This window comes from Cervus elaphus, chromosome 9 (assembly GCF_910594005.1).
Source record: "Cervus elaphus chromosome 9, mCerEla1.1, whole genome shotgun sequence".
In the NCBI taxonomy this organism is placed as follows: Eukaryota; Metazoa; Chordata; class Mammalia; order Artiodactyla; family Cervidae; genus Cervus; species Cervus elaphus.
Genome location: NC_057823.1, coordinates 55,503,014 through 55,523,266, shown reverse-complemented (window position 1 = coordinate 55,523,266; position 20,253 = coordinate 55,503,014). Strand labels below are relative to the sequence as shown.

Sequence of the window (20,253 nt, the reverse complement as noted above, 5' to 3'; positions counted from 1 at the left end):
TTTTTTAAAGTGAGACACAGCTTTATTGATTATTTAAGCCTCTCTGCTAGGGAGGCTTTCTCCGTTGGAGAAAACCAGCTATGAGGAAAAGATGGGTGAGAAAACACTGCCATGGCCTGAAGTACTGATGAAGCTTATAACTAGGCTCCATGTTTTGGCTGTCTGAAAGCAGAGACTATCAGTGCAAGACACACACATGCTGGGGACCTCCACAGCGGAGGGACTCTGCAGCATCCTCATGAATTCTTTTGTAGGATTTAAACAGCTTCTTTTTTCCAAAGAACTCAAATGCAAAGAATTAAGTCTGCGTGTCATCAAAGCAGGGAAAAACTACAGCCTGGGCCTTGGATGGAAGAATTAGGTAAACCCACAGAAAGAGGTGTCACCTGTTCCCATAAGAGCTAAGGGTTCATGACACCTGGAGACAGACTCAGGCTGGGAGCACAAGGGTTCCTGGGACTGCATGGAAGGTAAGGAACAATTTATTCTGTATTATATTTGTCTCTCTCCCAACTGGTCTGGGTCTCATCATCTATTTTTTTTTTCATTTATTTTTATTAGTTGGAGGCTAATTACTTTACAATATTGGGTCTCATCATCTAGGTGTCAATATTCATGGCCAGAAACCCAACTCCACAAATATATGTTGCCTGATGCTACCTGATAAAAATGAGGGGAGAAAAGGCCGGCACGTGTCTCAGCACTGTTCCCTTTGAAATTATCTTGTTCTAAAGCGCAGAGAGCTTCCTGATTCAGAGAGCAATCTAAACAGGAGCCCTTTCAAGAAGCACTCTCTCCCCAAACTCTAGGCACCACAAATAAATTCAGAAACTGGAGGAAGGGTTCAGAGGGGCATGAAAAATGCCATGCTGGTTCATGCAAATGGTCCCTCCCAGCTTTGGTCTCTGAGGCTGGAATCCCTGACCAGCTTTGGATAAGCAGGAACAGAGTGATCATCATCCGTGATTTTACCTGGAGTCTTCGCGAACTGCTTCTTCTGGCCTGTCAAAAAGCAAGTGCAGGTTTGGATGGCAGGGAACAAAGTTGACGAGGAGGCTGAACACTGCATGAAGAGAGGACCAAGCCAATGAGAGAACAACGGCAGCAACAAAAAAGCAAACAAACCCTGCAACAGACCTGATGGGGGATGAGTCGCTGGACGTGGATGAAGTGGGCATAGGGCTGGATGGCGCCGAGAACATGGGCCAAGATGGCGAGAGGGGTGAAGTTGGGCTTGGATTCGGGGGGCTGCAAGACATAACCACCAAAAAACTCGTCAGCACACAGGGAAACCACAGCGGGAGCACAGGAGGTTCAGGCGAGGCTGAATGACAGGGAGCTGGAGAGACTGGAGGGGCACTGAACCCAGGCTGTGTCTTCAGTGCCAAGTCACATTTCTCCAGACCAAACCTCCGTGTCTTCCAAGTAATGCCTGTTCTGGAATTCCTTGGATAGTAACATGTCTCTTTGCCCTGCAGAGCAACTGCTTTCTAGGTGACAGGAGCTTCTGCAGTTGTCTGTTGTGCCTTTGGCCATCAGTGAAAAATGTCCTGAACCCACATCCATGGGTTCCCACACCCACATCCTATCACTGACCTCCATCTGGGGCAGGGCTAGCTTACAACCAGCCTCCAGCTTCCACCGCTATGTGTTTAGAAAGTTGTGTCTCAGCAAAAATGACCTTTTTTGGGGGGGGCGGGGGGAGTGCCACACAGGCCAGTCCACCAGAAAACGATTTCCTGTTTACATTTTTAAGTAAACGGGCTGTGTGCCATTGGAGACCCAGAGAAGGACTGCATTAGGAAAGTGATCGCAGGTGGAGGATGGGTCTGGACACACACCTCCCGGGAGAGGGCACACAATTGTGTGCAGCACCCAGTTGTCCCTCTGAGGTTTGCTTTCCAGGCTTATTCTTTCTCTTTTGAAGGATTTTGGGCATCTTGATACTCAAAGAAAAAGTCCAAGATGGAAGGCAATGAAAAAATGAACTTAAAGCTTAAATCTGTCAATTTGTTCTTTGATGGGTGGCTGATCAAAAAGCTGGACAGGAAAGGTTGAAATCACTCACTATAACATACATGGTTGGTGGCTTTTAAGTAGTCATGCTAGCCCTTTGACTTATTTCACAAATTATACAAACAAACATCTTAGCAACTCTGTGAAACTGCATTAAGGCATAGATAGCGCAAACACCAAAACAACGCAGAAACCACCCAGCCACACCACCTGCAGCCCTGGACGGCGGCTGGCCTTTCTGACCCAAGCACTGTATGAATCCAATTCCAGGGAACACACTGTCTAAACATTCCAGGACTTAGCAAGAACACATAAATGTTCTACTTAATGAGATATCTTCAACTCAGATGAGAGACTCAATAATGGCCTTAATTATCTACAGTTGTAATATAAATTCCTACAGAAGTGTACAGTAAAATCCCATTGTGTGAGTTCGTCGAATATCCTCAGACTAACTGAATGAAACATTTAGTAAATGCCACTATGGTATTGTATTTCTAGAATATAAATTCTATGAGCAGGGATTTTTGTTCATTTTGTTTACTGCTGTACCTCTAACTTCTAAAATAGTGCCTAAGAGGTTTTCAGGAAATAATTATTCACTAAATTAATGAATTTCATTTAACCCAACTATCTAGCCAAGAGGTGTTATTATAATTCCCATTTCATAGATATGGGAACTTGGGCCAATTCGAGGCTTACCTGAAGATACTCAGGCTCTAAGTGTCAGGGCCGAGTTTTCGACCCCAATCTGCTGGCTCCAAGCACAAGGCTCTTGCTGCCACAGTGCATTGCCTCTGGGTAGTAGGACTTGCTTTGGTTCTCTAGGCTATGCCAAGTTTCTTTATAGATCCACTAGAAACCTTCTTAACCACTGATTTATGAGTTTCCTTCGGATGCCTACCACATTTGCAAGGGAAAATGGGAATGCAGCAACAGACAGACCCAAATAGACTCAACACATTGTAAATCCCAACAAAATACTCAATCCTGCCTTCAGTCTTCCGTCTGGTAGATTCATACAGCAGATGGAATTCATATAATAGAAGAGATTACATTTGAAGAGTATGGCTCTTCTCTTCTCAATTATTCTAGCAATGACTAACTTATTGGACACACAGTGTGATCAAGACAACAAATGAAATACAATTCAGCATTTACCAAGGGGTCTGACTTGCAGAGCATACAGTGTATTTCACGAGATGAGACAAACCAAAAAACAACTATAATATAAGATAGTAAGTAAGCTTCATTAGTTAAGGGATCAGTTACTCTATGATTAGTTTAATACCTGTTCCCACACTTGATTCTGTCTTGGGTCCTGGGAGGAAGTGCTACCTTATTTCCACTGGGTAGTCAGTCCTTAATTCATCCATAGAGCAGCTGGTAAGAAAGGCCTTGTTTTCCCTAGTCCTCCCACAACCACCCACCCTCCCACAAGGTAATGACCCAGTCAGTGAGCAAGGCCTGGCTATTCCAACTGCAGCCCAGCCTGGGAACTCAGGTTCCAACCAGGGACAGTCTGGAGGTTTATGAGAGCAACCCAGGCCCAGAGGCCTGAACTAATCTGTTCCTTCCAGCAGAGGATAATTAAAAAGTTCTTAAGACTTTTTTTTTTTGAGTGGCTTCTATAAGTAGGAAGGGCTTCCCTGGTGGCTCTGTGGTAAAGAATCTGCCTGCCAATGCATGAAATGCAGGTTCAATCCCTGGGTCAGAAAGATCCCCTGGAGAAGGAAACGGCAACACACTCCTGTATGCTTGCCTGGGAAATCCCATGGATAAAGGAGCCTGGCAGGCTACACCCCATGGGGTCACAAAAGAGTTGGACATGATTCAGTGACTAAACAACAATAAACAGGAAATCCCTCCGGTTTCCTACCTCAACTGTACCAAGAATCATGCCTTTGGCTAAAGGCATAGCTGGGAACATAGTCTAGTCTATGAACACAATGTGGGCTGTGAATGTTTTTTTACAACCCTGGATATCTAAGTGGCTCTTAGCAACCTAGTACATGGCTGAAATTATCTGGGGTTATGGTTGATCTTAAGGGAGATCAACCCTGAATAGTCACTGGAAGGACTGATACTGAAGCTCCAGTATTTTGGTCATCTGATGTGAACAGATGACTCTCTGGAAAAGTCCCTGATACTGGGAAAGATTGAGGGCAGAAGGAGAAGAGGGTATCAGAGAATGAGATGTCTGGATGGCATCACTGATGCAATTAACATGAACCTGGGCAAACTCTAGGACATGGTGATGGACAGGGAGGCTTGGAGTGCTGTAGCCCATGGGGTTGCAAAGAGTTGGACACGACTGGGTGACTGAACAACAACAATGGTTGCAATGCAGGACACTTGCAATGATCATAAGAAGTTACTCTTCAATCTCCATGTCTACTGCCATAGTATTATTAACTGTGCTTTTTAACGACTAACAGATTTTCATTTGTTGGCTTGCATTTTAGTTACAGCAATAACATTTATTTGCTATAAAATAACTCTAATTTAGAACTTATTACCACTACATTTTAGTGCAACAATAAAATGTACACTCCACAGTACTTCTATGCTTTCTAAACTGATTGAAATTATACTTTGCTTGTGCTCCAGAGTCACATTAACAAAACCAAATGTCAACAATACTACTGAACACTCTTCTATACCACAATGATTGATGCTTGTAGCAACAGAATGTCGTAAACATATAAACATTCCTCCAAGAAATATAGAGCACATTATATATCAGTTTTGATGCAACCCAGAGGACACACAGGTGGAAAATAAGATGCACAGGGATGACGATAATGGCCAAAGACTATTTATATAATCTTAACCTCTGACCACAGAAGTGACTGGCTATAAGTTACTTAAAGTGACAACAGCAATGGTAAAAAATCCAAGATAAAACAAACTAAAAAAGGCCAGCTTTGGTGTTACTGGCTCTGAAATCTCCGATATTGAATTCTCAAACTCTATTCCCATTAATGAGGCCAAAGATGACAAATAATTGATGTTAGGATAGAAGAAAATAATTTTATAACTACACTCTTAGCACTTGACCCATGAAGGCCTCTCCACAACCTCAGAGTCCCGCTGAATGCCCTAGCACATTTTTCACCCCAAATACTCCTGGGGTCCTGCCAGGCCCCCACATCAAGGCCCAAGTACAGCAACAATAGCTTAAACTTTAAGGAACAATTGCTGGCCTGGTTTTGATTCAACTGGGAGACTTGCATCAGCTTTAGTTTGCTGGTCCACAGTGTCCTCAAAAGGAGTCACACAGCCCAGCCAGTCCCTGTGACATTCACTGGACAGGGAAGAAATAATGATTTAGGAAGATAAGGCTCAAAGGCCTGGCATCATGCTGGGATGTGGCTGAGAGTTCAAGTACAGTTGTGTGGCAATATCATCAGCTTGACACCCTTCTGTGGTGACTCACTTGACTGATGGGGCATCTGATGTACCAGCCAGGGCATGCCTACTGGGCTGTGGACAGGGCTGCCCCAGCAGGCTCCCAGTTTGATCACGGATGTGGCAGACCCTCTCGTGGCTCCACAGCACAGGAGTGGAAAATCCTGAGCCGGTACAAGATAAGCAGCCAGCTGACCATTAATAAGAAAGCTGATCTTCTTTAATTCTGATATGTAAAATTATAGATGATGAAGAAATGAAAAAATATCAAAAGAAAAGCAGTAAAATCATACACAATTTATGCCACTGTTAATCACTGATAATATCTTGACAAATTTCCTCACTTTTCTGGGGAGAGGGGAGGGTTGTGGGTAATAATATATACATAGTAGCATGCTTTTTTCATGTAAGCATTTACTGAGGTCATTAAGTAACCTTTGGATATATTCCAAAAATCATAAAACTCTTTCCTCATTAATGAGGCTAAAAAGCAACTGATGTTAGGATAGAAAAATAACTTTAAAACCACAATCTTAGCAGATGACCCCCTGAAGGCCTTTCTACAACCCCCCCAGAGTATTCTCAGACCTAAAGGGGAGTCTACTGTATGGTATAGCCTGATTTATGTAATTCTTTTTTTATTGTGTACATTTGAACTATTATCCCCCCTCAGCTTTAAGAAATAGCGCTGCAATTCACATTCCTGTAGCAGACCACTGCTTGTCTCCAGTTGTTTCCTCAGTATAAATTCCTGGAAGTTAAATTAATGGGTCAAAGGCTAGGAGCCTTTCCTAAGGGTCCTGATACATCCTAGCAAATAGCTCTGCAGACAGTTTAGACTAAATTGCATTCCCCGCAACAGCAAATGGGGGTTGCCCCTTCCCTCTCATAATGGCCCCACCAGCACAATCACCAATCTGAAAAGTCAGATGGATTTCCCCACCACCCCTACCCAGTCCACAAAGTTACCTCGGACTCTTCTCTTTCCTAGCATTTGCAGAAAAATGAGTACAACTCCTCTCCTGTGTTGTTTCTATCTGGAAGCAAAGTTTAATTTTCTAAAGGGCATTCTGCCAAGAAGGACGCGTGGGAAAGGAGACAGGCAGATGGATAGAGTCAGACTACCGCAGCCTGGGGGGTGCTGGACCCCTGGCCATGTGGTGTGGCTCACCCAAGAGAGACAGGGAGTGGTGGGTGGTTGGTTTAGTGTAGGATCCTCAAAGACAATACTAACTTGGAGAGATGAGGTACACAGGGGAGCCAAAGAGTGTCTCGCTGGCAGCCTACTAGGGAGAGGTCACAAAACCGACATTGACATCTCTCTGCCAGGCAGTGGTCTGTGACCTATCGGCCAGGTTCTGGGTCATGGATCTCAGGCCTGGACTGACTGCTCCCTCAGTCCCCCTTCTCCATTAGGCTTGGAGCAGATGGTGCTATTAACCTCAAGGCAGGAGGCCTGCATTTCTTTCTCTTTCCCCCTACAATGAGAGACAAGAGAAAATCCCATGAAAACTTGTAAAGTCCGATCTAATCTAATCCCAAATTAGGATTCCTTGGAAAATACCTCTTTATGTCCTCAGTTAAAGTGCCATAAAAACAGAAGGAAAATCAAACTTCAGTTGGAAAACAAAGTCAAAAGGAATACCAGTAAACTGGATAGTAGTGAATCAGAGTAAATGATACAAAGTGCTCAGACGCTCAGTCGTGCCCGACTCTTTGCAGCCCTATGGACTGTAGACCGCCAGGCTCCTCTGTCCATGAGATTCTCCAAGCAAGAATACTCGAGTGGGTTGCCATTTCCTCTTCCAGGGGGTCTTTCCAACCCAGAGATCAAACCCATGTTTCCTGTGTCTTCTGCAGGGCATCACCTCCTCCTATAGGCAGATTCTCTACCACTGAGCCACCACCTGGGAAGCCCCAGATGACACAAAAACCAATTTCTATTTGTTGGAAATTTGAATATATTCTTCGCATGTATCTTATCTATGTCCTGAATGTTCAGTATGTGCTAAACAACTTTACAAGAGGAAAACCACAAGCCCCCAAGATGCATTGTTCTGTATTTTTTTCTGACTCTTACAAGTATGCACAGTATTTACAGATTCTTTCCCTTCGTCTAATATAATTTTTTTTCGTCTAATATAATTTAATACATATTCTTATTCAGACAATAACAGAGTCCTGGTTCTTATTTTAATGAGACTGGCTGGTGAAATCCCCTTAAGGCCTTAGCAATTATATACAATTGCTTTTAGAATGGTTTTTAAATAAGTTGCTTTTAAAATAGCTTGACTAGTCTACAGGGCAGCAGCGCTGTTTTCTAGCTTAAAATTTTTTTTTTCTAAAGTTCCAAACAAGTGTCAAATCCAGATGGAGTATTCTGGGAAAGACATATAATTCTGAGATTAAATAAAATCGAAAATCTTAGAATAGGGAATCTGTTCTCCTTAATGCTCTCCGAAGCCAATCATTTGAACCTTCTTCTCACATAGAATAATAAAGAAATACGAGGTAGAGGGCAAAACTCTGGATTGTAAGTAGAGATGCAATGTTAAATGTAAGTAAAAAGACAATGATCTCAGTTCAATTACTCCATGCAGGGGAAAACCCTCAAGAGAAAAAGGACCAGCAGGGGAAACAGAACGGTGTGCTCTACGCTGCACAGTACTTACCAAGGGGATTATTCTTTCCTGTTAAAGCCCCTCAGTCTTTTTCAAAATCACATTTTAGCTACATCAGAACTGGTTCTTAAAATGTATTTACTTCCTTTCAGCTAAATAACCTCACAATTTATGAAGCGATTTTTAAGGAAACTCAGAAACATTTTGGGAGCACTTCAAAGGTAACATTTGCTATTTCATAAGACTGAAGTGGTTGCAGAGAAATCCAAGTATCTCCTTGCTATCTTAAACTGAGTGCAATACAACTGTCATTCTCTATATAATGAAGATATTACAAAAACAAATGCATTCACTGTAACAAACAGAATGATAGTGACACTAGATTCAATCTTCTCCTGTCCTGAGGCATAACTTAAGTTTGCTTTAAAGTCACCATTCTAATGCTAGGGTTCTTTAAACTATTCTTAAAATCTACAGGCAAGAAACTGTAACTGCCTCAGAGGATTAAGAATGGGGACTGAGTCCACAGGCATGGACTGGACATTCACTTTTTAAAATTTTACATTTGTTTATACTGTTTTGAGTTTTTAAATCATGAGCCCATATTACTTTATAATACTAATGGAAAGCACTCTTCCACTAGGCGCTAGGATAATCAAATATCTATACGGAAAAAATGACATGACCAATTCCACATATCATACCTAACAGATGGTTTCCTAGCAGATTATAGGTCTAAATGCCAAAGGCAAACAATAAAACAGGGAATAATTCTGGGAATTTGGGATTGAAACTTATCCAATAGGGCATAAAAGGCACTAACCATAAAGCAAAATATCGATATATGTGACTATATTAAAATAAGAACTTTTATGTATCAAAAGACAAAGTTAAAAGACAGCAAAAGATGGCCTACAACATATAAATACACTAAAAAAGAACACATACCAGACTATACAGAGAACTCCTACTGATCATGATCAGTAAGAAAAAGCAGACAACCAAGTCAAAAATGGGGAAGACATTTGGGCAGGGATTTCAGAAGAGAAATCGCAAAAGAAAGGTGCTCACACTTTCTGTAACGCAAGAAGCATATATTAAAACCACAGAGGGATGATCCTGCTCACCCACCAGAACACCTACCAGAACAACTAAAACAGGTAACATCAAAATGCTGAAAATACCGAGTGTTTACAAGAAGTGGAATAACTGGAATTCTTATATGTTGTTGGAGGATGGCTGTAAACTGCTCTACTCACTTTGGACAACAGGTTGGTGTTACTTAGCAAAAATGAATAATTTATCACAGTCTGTGACTCAGCAGTTCATTTCCAGATGTGTACCCTAGAGCACAGTGTGTATGTGTACCAAAAGACATGTATGAGAATGTGTTGAGCAGTTTATCTGTAAAAAACAAAAACTGGAAACAAGCTAGTGGGTGCATGCTCAGCTGCTTCAGTCGTGTCCAACTCTGTAACCCCATGGTCTGTGGTCCCTGCTCCCTACCCCCCACCCCCGAGGCTCCTCTGTCCATGAGATTTTCCCAGCAAGAATACTGGAGTGGGTTGCAAGAATACTGGAGTGGGTTGCCATCTCCTCTAGGGGATCTTTCCAACCCAGGAATCAAACTCACATCTCCAGCATTGCAGGCAGATTCTTTACTGCTGAGCCACTGACTGGGGAAGCCCCAGAACAAGCTAAAAGTTGAGCAAAAGTAGAATGCAGAAATAGTTTTAGTATATTAATACAATTGTTCATTCTACTATAATGATAATAAATGAATAAACTATAGCTATTATACAGGAATGACTTTTAAAACTATTGAGCAAAAGAAGCCAGACTCAAAATAATAAAACAAAATGTTGCATTTTAGGGATGCGGATGGATCTGTAGTTGTGAATTCGCCTATTTGCTAAAATTTATTTGTAAGTCCAGAATCAATACTCAAGGTGCTTTCATAGTCATTTGTGGACACATATGGAGTGATGAAAAACTTCAGTCACCCAACATGCACATTCCCAGCTGAGGCTGAATAAAGGGATGCTCTGCCTTCTGTTCCAGCTCTGCAGGGTCCCTATGTGCAAGAAGGCTGGGATATGCTTCACAAAGAAAACATGTGCTTAATAAGCTTTACTCAGGCATAATTTACAGCCCTGCTGGTCCCGAGCTGAATGTTAATGAATCAATAGTAATATTAAACAAAGTGTCTTTAAATAGAAATCCACGTAAAACAAGGTTATGGATTAATAAATTGACAAAAACATTGTAAACAGAGGCTGTAGGAACCTAATCCTGTATTTCCTGTAGGAGCAATAGTTAGATACTTGCTAATCCAGTGTTTGCAGTGACTTCATGGGACCTTACTATTGCAAATAACAATTGCCATTCCCTTCTCCAGGGGCTCTTCCTGACCCAGGGATCAAACCTGGGTCTCCTGCATTGTAAGTGGGTTCTTCACTGTCTGAACCACCAGGGAAGCCCCCTAGAATTTGTATTGAAGAGCTAAAATATAAATAAAAACAAGGAATTGATTACTATAAACATCAGACTAGTAGTTATCCACAGAGAGGGAAAGGATTGTTAGAGGGAAGGAGAAAACGAGAGTTGTGGGTTCCGCTGGGGTCCCAGCGACATTGTCCTTCTTACCTGGGGGGCTTAGTTTCATGCCGTGTGGGACCACCCACACAGACGGGTCCTGGTGGAGAGGTCTGACAGAATGTGGTCCAATGGAGAAGGGAATGGCAAACCACTTCAGTATTCTTGCCTTGAGAACCCCATGAACAGTATGAGAAGGCAAAATGATAGGATACTGAAATAGGAACTCCCCAGGTCGGTAAGTGCCCAATATGCTACCGGAGATCAGTGGAGAAATAACTCCAGAAAGAATGAAGGGATGGAGCCAAAGCAAAAACAATACCCAGTTGTGGATGGGACTGGTGATAGAAGCAAGGTCTGATGCTGTAAAGAGCAATACTGCATAGTAACCTGGAATGTTAGGTCCATGAATCAAGGCAAATTGGAAGTGGTCAAACGGGAGATGACAAGAGTGAATGTTGACATTCTAGGATTCAGCGAACTAAAATGGACTGGAATGGGTGAATTTAACTCAGATGACCATTATATCTACTACTGTGGGCAGGAATCCCTTAGAAGAAATGGAGTAGCTATCATGGACAACAAAAGGGTCCGAAATGCAGAACTTGGATGCAATCTCGAAAACGAAAGAATGATCTCTGTTCGTTTCCAAGGCAAACCATTCAATATCACAGTAATACAAGCTATGCCCCAACCAGTAACGCTGAAGAAGCTGAAGTTGAACGGTTCTATGAAGACCTACAAGACCTTTTAGACCTAACACCCAAAAAAGATGTCCTTTTCATTACAGGGGACTGGAATGCAAAAGTAGGAAGTCAAGAAACACCTGGAGTAACAGGCAAATTTGGCCTTGGAGTACGGAATGAAGCAGGGCAAAGGCTAATAGAGTTTTGCCAAGAGAATGCACTGGTCATAGCAAACACCCTCTTCCAACAACACAAGAGAAGACTCTAAATATGGACATCACCAGATGGTCAACACCGAAATCAGATTGATTATATTCTTTGCAGCCAAAGATGGAGAAGCTCTATACAGTTAGCAAAAACAAGACCGGGAGTGACTGTGGCTCAGATCATGAACTCCTTATTGCCAAATTCAGACTTAAACTGAAGAAAGTAGGGAAAACCACTAGACCATTCAGGTATGACCTAAATCAAATCCCTTATGACTATACAGTGAAGTGAGAAATAGATTTAAGGGACTAGATCTGATAGACAGAGAGCCTGATAAACAATGGACGGAGGTTTGTGACACTGTACAGGAGACAGGGATCAAGACCATCCCCGTGGAAAAGAAATGCAAAAAGGCAAAATGGTTGTCTGAGGAGGGCTTACAAATAGCTGTGAAAAGAAGAGAAGCGAAAAGCAAAGGAGGAAAGGAAAGATATTCCCATTTGAATGCAGAGTTCCAAAGAATAGCCAGGAGAGATAAGAAAGCCTTCCTCAGCGATCAGTGCAAAGAAATAGAGGAAAACAACAGAATGGGAAAGACTAGAGATCTCTTCTAGAAAATTAGAGATAACAAGGGAACATTTCACGCAAAGATGGGCTCGATAAAGGACAGAAATGGTATGGACCTAACAGAAGCAGAAGATATTAAGAAGAGGTGGCAAGAATACACAGAACTGTACAAAAAAGATCTTTATGAGCCAGATAATCACAATGGTGTGGTTACTCACCTAGAGCCAGACATCCTGGAATGTGAAGTCAAGTGGGCCTTAGAAAGCATCACGAAAAACAAAGCTAGTGGAGGTGATGGAATTCCAGTTGAGCTATTTCAAATCCTGAAAGATGATTCTGTGAAAGTGCTGCACTCAATATGCCAGCAGATTTGGAAAACTCAGCAGTGGCCACAGGACTGGAAAAGGTCAGTTTTCATTCCAATCCCTAAGAAAGGCAATCCCAAAGAATGCTCAAACTACCACACAATTGCACTCATCTCACCCGCTAGTAAAGTAATGCTCAAAATTCTCCAAGCCAGGCTTCAGCAATACGTGAATCATGAATTTCCAGATGTTCAAGCTGGTTTTAGAAAAGGCAGAGGAACCAGAGATCAAATTGCCAATATCTGCTGGATCATCAAAAAAGCAAGAGAGTTCCAGAAAAACATCTATTTCTGCTTTATTGACTATGCCAAAGCCTTCGACTGTGTGGATCACAATAAGCTGTGGAAAAATTCCGAAAGAGATGGGAATACCAGACTACCTGACCTGTCTCTTGAGAAACCTGTATGCAGGTCAGGAAGCAACAGTTAGAACTGGACATGGAACAACAGACCGGTTCCAAATAGGAAAAGGGGTATGTCAATGCTATATATTGTCACCCTGCTTATTTAACTTATGTGCAGAGTATATCATGAGAAACGCTGGAATGGAAAAAGCACAAGCTGGAATCAAGATTGCTGGGAGAAATATCAATAACCTCAGATATGCAGATGACACCACCCTTATGGCAGAGAGTGAAGAGGAACTAAAAAGCCTCTTGATGAAAGTGAAAAAGGAGAGTGAAAAAGTTGGCTTAAAGCTTAACATTCAGAAAACTGAGATCATGGCATCTGGTCCCATCACCTCATGGGAAATAGATGGGGAAACAGTGGAAACAGTGTCAGACTTTATTTTTTGGGGCTCCAAAATCACTGCAGATGGTGACTGCGGCCATGAGATTAAAAGACGCTTACTCCTTGGAAGGAAAGTGATGACCAACCTAGATAGCATATTAAAAAGCAGAGGCAGTCCTTTGCCAACAAAAGGTCTGTCTGGTCAAGGCTATGGTTTTTCCAGTGGTCATGTATGGATGAGAGTTGGACTGTGAAGAAAGCTGAGCACTGAAGAATTGATGCTTTTGAACTATGGTGTTGGAGAAGACCCTTGAGAGTCCTTTGGACTGCAAGGAGATCCAACCAGTCCATCCTAAAGGAGATCAGTCCTGGGTGCCCATTGGAAGGACTGATGCTGAAGCTGAAACTCCAGTACTTTGGCAACCTCATGCGAACAGTTGACTTGTTGGAAAAGACCCTGATGCTGGGAGGGATTGGGGGCAGGAGGAGAAGGGGACGACAGAGGATGAGATGGCTGGATGGCATCACCGACTCAACGGGCATGAGTTTGAGTAAACTCTGGGAGCTGGTGATGGACAGGGAGGCCTGGTGTGCTGCATGCGATTCATGGGGTCACAAAGAGTCAGACATGACTGAGCGACTGAACTGAACTGAACTGACCTGGGGGGCAGCTGCTGAAGATAAATTTGTGAAGTTGTATATTTCTCATGCACTCTTCTATATAATAAAAAAATATGTACACATCTATCTTAAGACATACCTAAGGACAGTAAGCATATTAATAGTATTCTCTGGGTGATTTTTATTCTTTGTGCTTTTAAAATGTTTTCCATATTTTCTACAATTAATACATTACATTTAAAACCAAAAAATTAAATCATGTTAATAGAAGAAATGCTCTCCCTAATCATACAAATGGCTACTTTTATTCTCTAGAGGAGGGATGCTTAAAAGGGGCAAGATGACCATTTGTCTCTGTTACACCAATCCGTGGTTTAGGTTGCATAATACAGTTGGCAGTTCCCCACTGTTTTTACTGTTTCTCTTCTTTTTCAGTCAAATACAAGCAACAAATATTTACTGAGTGCCCTTCCATATGCAAGGACTAAATTTTCCATCCTCTGTCCTCACTGAGAAATTGTGTTGACTGCTCTAGAGACCTTTTTTTTTTTTTAGGTAAAGTTATTACAGTAAATCAACAGTGTCTTCCTTCGCCCTAGGAGGGGGACATCTCCAGTGTCTCATTCTGAGTTGGCTGGACAGCAAGTTAACAACACTGCCTCAAGTCATTGGCCATCTGGCATCCCTTTCTATACAGTCTGCTCTCAGGGAATATTTCCTGTTTGGACTAGGGAGAGGAAAAGGAGGTAAAAGGACTTAATAGGAATCTAAATGTCCACTGATGAAAACAAAGGAATATCTAAAATTAGCAGAGGTGGCCCAAGATACTTCAGCTTAACAGTAACCCTGGGGAAAGAGGATTCCTTGGAAAAGGAGCCTAAAATATTTTGCTATGTTCACAATTCTCAGCAATAGAAAAAGCACTTCTGCTGAAGATAATATCCAGGAATGAAATTAAACTACACAGTACAATGCTTGGTCCAGATACCATGAAAGGCACATGAAACAGAGAGATAAGGAGACATAGACTTTAATGTGAAGGCCACTGGCGGGGCCACTGCCCCGCCCCCCAAAGCAAATAGCTGGCTTCCCTCAAATTCTAGTGTTTATTCTTTAGTCTAAACATGTGGCAAATTGCTTCTGATCTGATTTTAACCTCTCCAAATGTCTTCCTACTCCATTTATATTTTCTACCCCTGGCCTTGCTTCACAGATGTGAGCATGCACAAGACCCACTTTCTCCCTTCGACCATGCTCACTTTCCACAACGGCTGGTTTGGGCTGCAATGAAGAAATGCAATCTCACTGGGCTTCATGGTGATTTTCACCCCTTGTTCATTTGCTTCTGGGGAGCTTATTGACTTGACTGGAAAAAACTTTAAATGATTTTCCAGCAAAGTCACCCTTTCCAGTGGTGAAAAAGAGATTTAACATCTGTGAACAAAAACAAAGTGAAGGAAAATGATTTTTATATTCTCTAGGTCTTAGACTCCAAAACCAAACACCCACTGAGAAGTCAATGAAAACAGACACAGCAAAATACCATTAATTCTAATCTCACAAAATTGAAATTTCTATTTTTTCACATCTGAGGTAGATCCAAATTTACCCTGAACAGTTTATGAGTGACTAAGCCAACTAACAATGTCAACAAGATTTTCAATATAGATGTTTAACCCAAAAGAACCATTTCTAGTGATCATTTCAAAATGCAAGTCTGATCATATGATTTCTTTACATAAAACACACAATGATTCCCCACTGCTTCTAGGGTGAAGACCACAGCCTTCCCACCTTGACTGTTATAAAATCCCTAGCCTGGTTTCTTTATCTTTTACCATTTCAATCCACCCTATCTAATCTATCCTAACCACACAAACCTCCTAAACACATAGCTTAATAACAACTTGCTGAATGTTGTTCAATGAACACTGTTTCCCACTCATTAACTCTCCAATACCTACTGTATGTAGAATAAATTGCTTGCCCTACTAGAGTGGAATATGTAATTACAATTTACTTGTGTCCACCAGTTTCCCATCTCCTTTTCTTCTGGTTCATTTGGAGAAGTTCTTCTAGACCCCAAGCAACACAGGAAGGTCCAGTGTCCTACCGATGTTACTGCAGGGGCTGGCATGTGATCCAGGCTAGTCAATCAGAGGACTCCCTTCCTTCTGGCCACAGTGAGTGAAGAATGAGCAGGTAACTGATCACAGTTCGTCCATGGGGTCTAATACATGAATGCTCTTCTTCATGGATGCAAAACCTAAATGTACTGGCTAAGGATGACCAGAGAGTGCTTTTTTCTATTACATGGCAAGCATCTTTCTGCAAATGAAGTTTTTTGTTTTGTTTTTTACAAGAGGGAAAAGGAAAAAAAAAAAAAACAAGAGGGAAAAGGAGCCAACTAAAATAATAATTTGGGCTCCTGGATTCAATTGTGCTCAAAGTTAAGATTCACTCTGAGATTTTCCAAAATTGTAAGCTTATGATTTCCACTTTTTCCCTAAGCAACGTAGGTTCCTGTCATTTGAATGTCTTTCACAAGACATCCTCAGTGCTCTTTTTTGGAGTCATTACTTGCTCCAAGTCAGCAAACTTTCTTAAGGGTCATATAGTAAATATTTTTTAGACTTTGTGGAACAAGAGGCAAAATTATGGGTATTACATAGTTACATAAATGTTCTAAATGTAGCAGTTTGACAATGTAAAAACCATTCTTACTTCATGAGCCATAAAGTAAAAATAAGAACAAACAAAGAAAAACAAGGTAACTTGTTGGATTTGGACCATGGGCCATGTTCTCCAACCCCTGGTTCCAGTCAAACTGGTTTATTTGTGCCATGGGCATGCTGTAAGCTTTCTATTGCCATGTTCTTTCTTGCTGATGATGTTTTTCTCCCCTGGAAGGTCTCTCCCCTTGCCACTAACTACTGCCCATCTACCATTCAAAGCCCATATAAATCTGAACTCCCACCTGAGCTTCTCTGTTATCAAAACAAAGGGAGGTCTTTCTCTTTTGAATCCTCAAGGACAATGTCTCTTTGGTCTTGACCCCATTTTGCACTGTAGTTTTGCTACGATTCTGGTAGCTCTTGTATACTGTGAGTGCTTAGTCAGTTTCTTTGGAATTGATGATATCTAAAGGCTGAAAGTTTGGAGAAGACTCTTGAGAGTCCCTTCGACTGCAAGGAGATCCAACCAGTTCATCCTAAAGGAGATCAGTCCTGGGTGTCCATTGGAAGGACTGATGCTGAAGCTGAAACTCCAGTACTTTGGCCACCTCATGTGAAGAGATGACTCACTGGAAAAGACCCTGATGCTGGGAGGGATTGGGGGCAGGAGGAGAAGGGGACGACAGAGGATGAGATGGCTGGATGGCATCACCGACTTGATGGGCATGAGTTTGAGTAAACTGTGGGAGTTGGTGATGGACAGGGAGGCCTGGCATGCTGTGATTCATGGGGTCGCAAAGAGTCGGACACGACTGAGTGACTGAACTGAACTGAACTGAACTGAAAGGCTGAAAACAGCAACAAAAAACCCCACAGGATCAAAGCAATTAGTAAAGGTTTGTGGATCCACCAGAGGTGCAGGGTAAGACTTCTGGTAGCCAAGGAAGCCAGACATCAGAATATCACAAAAAAAGAACAGCTCTCACTTCAGTGTTGTCATGACAGCTCTATGTACAGCTACTTGTTTGCTTGTCTAGGGTGGTTATGCCCAACAAGTACCAATAAGGGGTATTTCGGACAGTTTGTTCCTGGAGGGGAGGGAGACAGGCATGTTGGTCTAGACTTGAAGGATTCCTGTGTCTCAGTCTGTAATTCTGGTTGCTCACTTGTGGTGTTTTTCCTTCTGGCTACTGTGTAGTGCTGCCTAAACTCAGTCATCTGTGACCCAGCCTCCTATATTTTCACCATAGTATATGTTTTACTTTATAATGTAGCATATATAATATTATATATTATATATGGGAAAGATTGAGGGCATGAGAAGGGGATGACAGAGGATGAGACGACTGGATGGCACTGTCGATTCAATGGACATGAGTTTGAGCAAACTCCAGGAGATAGTTTGCCAGGACACAGACTTCCCTGGCATGCTGCAGTCCATGGGGTTGCAAAGAGTCACATACAACATAGTGACTGAACAAAATACAATATAAATATAAAATATTTTAACATTTTTCTCTACATTGTTCTTTTTAATAAAACATGAACAACTGTGTTAATCCACTCTAAATAATAAAGCCTCATTATGGTTAAAATGAAGAAGAAAAGTTGTCCAGGCACCGTTTAAAACTTTCAAGCACCTCAGTGCAACAAGGCTCACATTTTGAACATTTCTGTTCTCAGTTACCAGCCTTTTCATTTCCTTTTGCAGAAATACAGCATATATTTTCCCAAGACCTACTCAATTACCCCAAAGAGCAAAATCAGCTAATACAAAATGTGTACTTCCATTTCAGGCAAGGTGGTGATTGTCATTTAATATTTTTCCTCTCTTAATTTTGATTATCACTTGTCTATACTATCGTCATCATCAAGTCAACATTTACTTACTGTGTTTTGCATTCCTGGGAGAGCAGGATTTTTTTTTTTTTTTAATTTTTTTTTTTTTTTTTTAAGAGAGCAGGATTTTTAAAGGTAGTTTTATTGAGGGATTATTCACATACTATGAAATTAATCCATTGTAAATGTACAACATGGAGAGAGTTGTGCAATAATCACCCATAATCCACTTTTATAATGTTTCTATATAATGTTTTTATATTGTTTATATTGTTTCAGCGCCCAATGGTCCCTCTTGCCATTTGCAGCCAAGCCCTGCTCCTGTAACCAGCCACAGGCAACCTGATCTACTTTCGATCTCTAGACATTTGTCTTTTCCAACATTATATAAAAAACTGAGTCCCACAAAGTATGATCTTCTGTATCTGGATTATTTTACCTGCAGATGTTTAAAGTGAGCCAAAAGGAAGGTGAAAAGAAGATGGTAACAAATACTAACTTTAATTGAATACTTAGTATATACCAGTAATTCTGCCAAGCTTTGGGAGGCATGACCTTATTTAATTTTTCCAAACAACCACAAGGACAGGTACTATTATACACATTTTTCAGATGACAAAAGTTCATAAAACTGAAGGATCTTTGCCTAAAGTCAATTAACTAATTCCTGGATGAGCTGGGATTTGAAATTAGCCCTAAATCTTGGCCACTGTGCCATCTGCCTGGTGTTAAAAAAAAAAAAAAAAAATCTTGAGATGAACCAACAGAGATTTTCCTTAAAAAAAAAAAAAAAAAGATATTTCAACTTACAGGAGAAGGCAATAATACAGTTCATGGTGCTAGAGGAAAAAAAAAAAACAATCAAACATTTAAGGGTGCCTGGATGGGGGTGCTCACCACAGTGGGCACTCTGGCACCTTTTCAGCACAGTGAGCCTCCACGGGGCACAGAGTCCCCATCGTGCATCCCAGGCTCGCTGCTCCTGCCACTCAGGCAAACCGAAAGAGGCCTGCTCCTCACAGCATCCTTCATAATATGTGCTCTTGTCCTCAATGTTCTGCAGCCTTTTCACTTTATTTAGAAAACATGTGTTGGAAAACATTTAAAAAAATAATATATTTAAGGCTGTTTATGAGCAAGTTTCCTCAAAAAGCCTCAAGCTGGTCCATTTGTGCCATCTGTTATAAGGGAAACTCAAAACCACCTGTCTGCCTGCCTGAGCTCTGCTCTTATCAAGGAAGCTGTAATTACCTCTTTGGTGAAGGATTTGAATCATTACAGTAAATCCCTTATTCAGCACATATTGTATCAGGAAGGCATTCTGACTCTAAAACCCAGGGTTTTTACCACCTTGCCCTGCACAGATGCAGTAAAACCACAGCTATTCAAAGCCTGGCAGAGTAAATTGTGACTTAATCTTGTTTGTTATCCAATGATAAATATTTACTAAACAAATACTTCCTGCACACTTACTACATGGCAGGTGCTTTTGCAGGCACTGGGAACACAGCAGAAAACAGGGGAGAAAGGTTTCTGCTCGCAGGCACCTTATGTTCACTCACAGCGAAGGTCAAGGCAGGGTGTGAGAGCACAGGCTGGGTGGAGGAAAATATCAAAATTTCCACTTGCATTCTTCATCTGATCCTTATAGGATTTTTATTTTATATATGTTTTCTGATGTGTGTAAAACAATTAGTAAGATAGGTAAATACTTTATAAATAAGTAAGTAAAAACAACAAATACATATTGGAGGTACTTACCCCAAATACTTTTTTTAATGACAATATTTTGATCACTTAAGTGATTAAAATTGTTTAGGAAACACTATTCTCATGTGTGTGTGTTAACAGACAAACAAGTAAACAGCACATACTTTCTTCAAGAGCTATGAAGAAAATAACAACCAGTGTGAAGACGA

At 41.3% G+C, this 20,253-nt stretch overlaps 1 protein-coding gene across 7 annotated transcripts in view; it reads right to left on the bottom strand.

Annotated features, from left to right (window-relative positions):
* Window positions 1–20,253, bottom strand: part of ARHGAP26 (Rho GTPase activating protein 26) — a 470,784-nt gene that overhangs the window by 19,720 nt on the left and 430,811 nt on the right. For 2 of the 7 annotated variants that reach the window (XM_043913110.1, XM_043913112.1), the window contains exon 21: window positions 973–1,248. The exons of 2 other annotated variants lie outside the window; for them this stretch is intronic. In XM_043913110.1, the coding sequence (XP_043769045.1) occupies window positions 973–1,248 (276 nt within the window). The remainder of the gene's footprint in view (window positions 1–972; window positions 1,249–20,253) is intronic. 3 more of the 7 variants (XM_043913114.1, XM_043913115.1, XM_043913113.1) reach the window with 2 other exon arrangements.